Here is a 2500-nt window from a genome sequence, read left to right on the forward strand (position 1 = left end):
GGACATGTCTGAGGCCTTTGTCCTGCAGTGGACTGGTAACGGCTGATGATGATGATGATGATGATGGCGTATACTAAACAATGTAGACATACGCAAATAATAATAATAATAATAATAATAATAATAATAATAATAATAATAATAATAATAATAATAATAATAACAACAACAATAATAATAATAATAATAACAATAATAATAATAATAATAATAATACACACACCGACACACTCCCTCAGATAGTAGGTTGGCTAGGGCACCAGCTACCCGTTGAGGTACTACCTCTAGAGAGTTATTGGGTCTTTTGACTGGCCAGACAGTACTACATTGGATCCTTCTCTTTGGTTACGGCTCATTTTCCCTTTGCCTACACATACATCGAGTAGTCTAGCCTATTCTTTACATATTCCCCTCTGTCTTCATATACCTGATGGCACTGAGATTACCAAACGATAATAATAATAATAATAATAATAATAATAATAATAATAATGATAATGATAATAATAATAACAATAACAATAATAAAAATAATAATAATAATAATAATAATAATAATGATAACAACAACAACAATAATAATAATAATAATAATAATAATAATAATAATAATAATAATAATGATAATAATAAGACTAATAATAATGATAATAATAACGATAATGATGATGATGATGATGATGATAATAATAATAATAATAATAAGAACAATAATAATAATAATAATAATAATAAAAACCACTGACAATCAAAACACGTCGCAAACATGTATCAAATTCATCCCGAAAGTTCTCGCCTTCGAAGTTGGCCTCTCTCTCTCTCTCTCTCTCTCTCTCTCTCTATATATATATATATATATATATATATTCTTTTTTTTTTGGCAGAGCGACGAATCGCAAGGCTCCTCCAAGGCAAACGCCCTCGGGGTGCATAACGTGGGCGGCGTCTTCGTGGTTCTCCTGGCTGGAATGGGCCTGGCTTCGGTTGTGGCTGTCTGCGAATTCGTCTGGAAGTCTAGGAAGCTGGCCACTGAGGAACATGTGAGTTTTGTGAATATATATATATATATATATATATATATATATATATATATATATATATATATATATATATATATATATATATATATATATATATATATATATATATATATATATATATATATATATATATATATATATATATATATATATATATATATATATATATACTTCTTTTTATTCCTGTGTCATTTTCTTTTTTAGATTTCATTCCAAATTCTCTTTTTATTCGTTTTATTTTCTATTATATAGATTTTTTAAGACTTCTTTTTATTCTTGTTGCATTTTCTTTTTCAGATTTCGTTCCAAATTCGCTTTCTATTCGTTTAATTTTCTATTTAGCATTATTTCACTTTACCCTTTTAATATTTTCTTCTTCTTTCCCACCGATGTCTTTGCAATAAGGGGTCGGTTGCCTGATTTTTTGTTTATATTTCTTTTTATTCCTGTGTCATTTTCTTTTAGATTTCGTTCCAAATTCGCTTTCTTATTCCTTATTTCACTCTTCTTTCATTTTCTGATTTATCATTATTTCACTTTACACTTTTAATATTTCTTCTTTCACGCCGCTAAGGGGTCGGTTGCCTGATACACCATCTTCAATGCTTCTCCACTATTTTCGTTAAGGCCTAAATATCATTTAATTAAAATCATAGTTTTTATATTAATTTGAGAGTCAAATGCTTACTTTATTTTATTTACCTCACATTATTTTCTACTTGTTCCAACTTTTTCTTTGTTCCATGCCTTCCTTCTGATTGTCATCTTCTCAGTCTTTAATATTTCTTATTTCTGTTTTTCATATCGTTATATAAATTAATTTCATGTTATTACTTTACTCTTAAAACAATCCTTATTTTTACACTTGACTTGTTTTAGCATATATTAACTAAAATTTATTGTATTTTTCAAATTACAATTAAACGTTTCGTATTTCATTATAAATTACACTAATACTCTATTTCGTAACATTTAAATTTTGATACATTTTATTATAAAATTACTAAAATCTATTTTATTTTCAAAACTTTAATTAAATTTTTCGTATTTCATACCAGATTATACATATACTCTTTTTTTAAATTTACATTTGAATATTGATTTCTTTTATAATGAAATAACTAAAACCTATTTTAATTTCAAAATGTCAATTAAAATTTTTATTCTTTATACCTGAATTACATTTACATAATTTTCTAGCATAAATCTCTTATCGTTTTCTATTTCTAATTGCATTAAAAACTATTTTATCTTTACACCTAAATTACTTTTATATAATTTTCAAGCATAAACCACTGAACATTATACATTTTGAGTTATATTCTAAAAATATATTTCAAAAATTTTCAAGTAAAAATATTTTATCTTTACACCTAAATTACAGTTTATATAATTTTCTAGCACAAACTACTTTACATTTGACATTTTGAGTTATATTCTAAAAATTTAATTAAAAAAAT

At 25.1% G+C, this 2500-nt stretch overlaps 1 protein-coding gene across 1 annotated transcript in view; it reads left to right on the forward strand.

The window, feature by feature from the left end:
* Nucleotides 1–2500, forward strand: part of LOC137620808 (glutamate receptor ionotropic, kainate 2-like) — a 17374-nt gene that overhangs the window by 11143 nt on the left and 3731 nt on the right. Inside the window, exon 5 of the mRNA XM_068351256.1 lies at nucleotides 885–1040. Within this exon, the coding sequence (XP_068207357.1) occupies nucleotides 885–1040 (156 nt within the window). The remainder of the gene's footprint in view (nucleotides 1–884; nucleotides 1041–2500) is intronic.

This window comes from Palaemon carinicauda, chromosome 27 (genome assembly GCF_036898095.1).
Source record: "Palaemon carinicauda isolate YSFRI2023 chromosome 27, ASM3689809v2, whole genome shotgun sequence".
Lineage (NCBI taxonomy): Eukaryota > Metazoa > Arthropoda > Malacostraca > Decapoda > Palaemonidae > Palaemon > Palaemon carinicauda.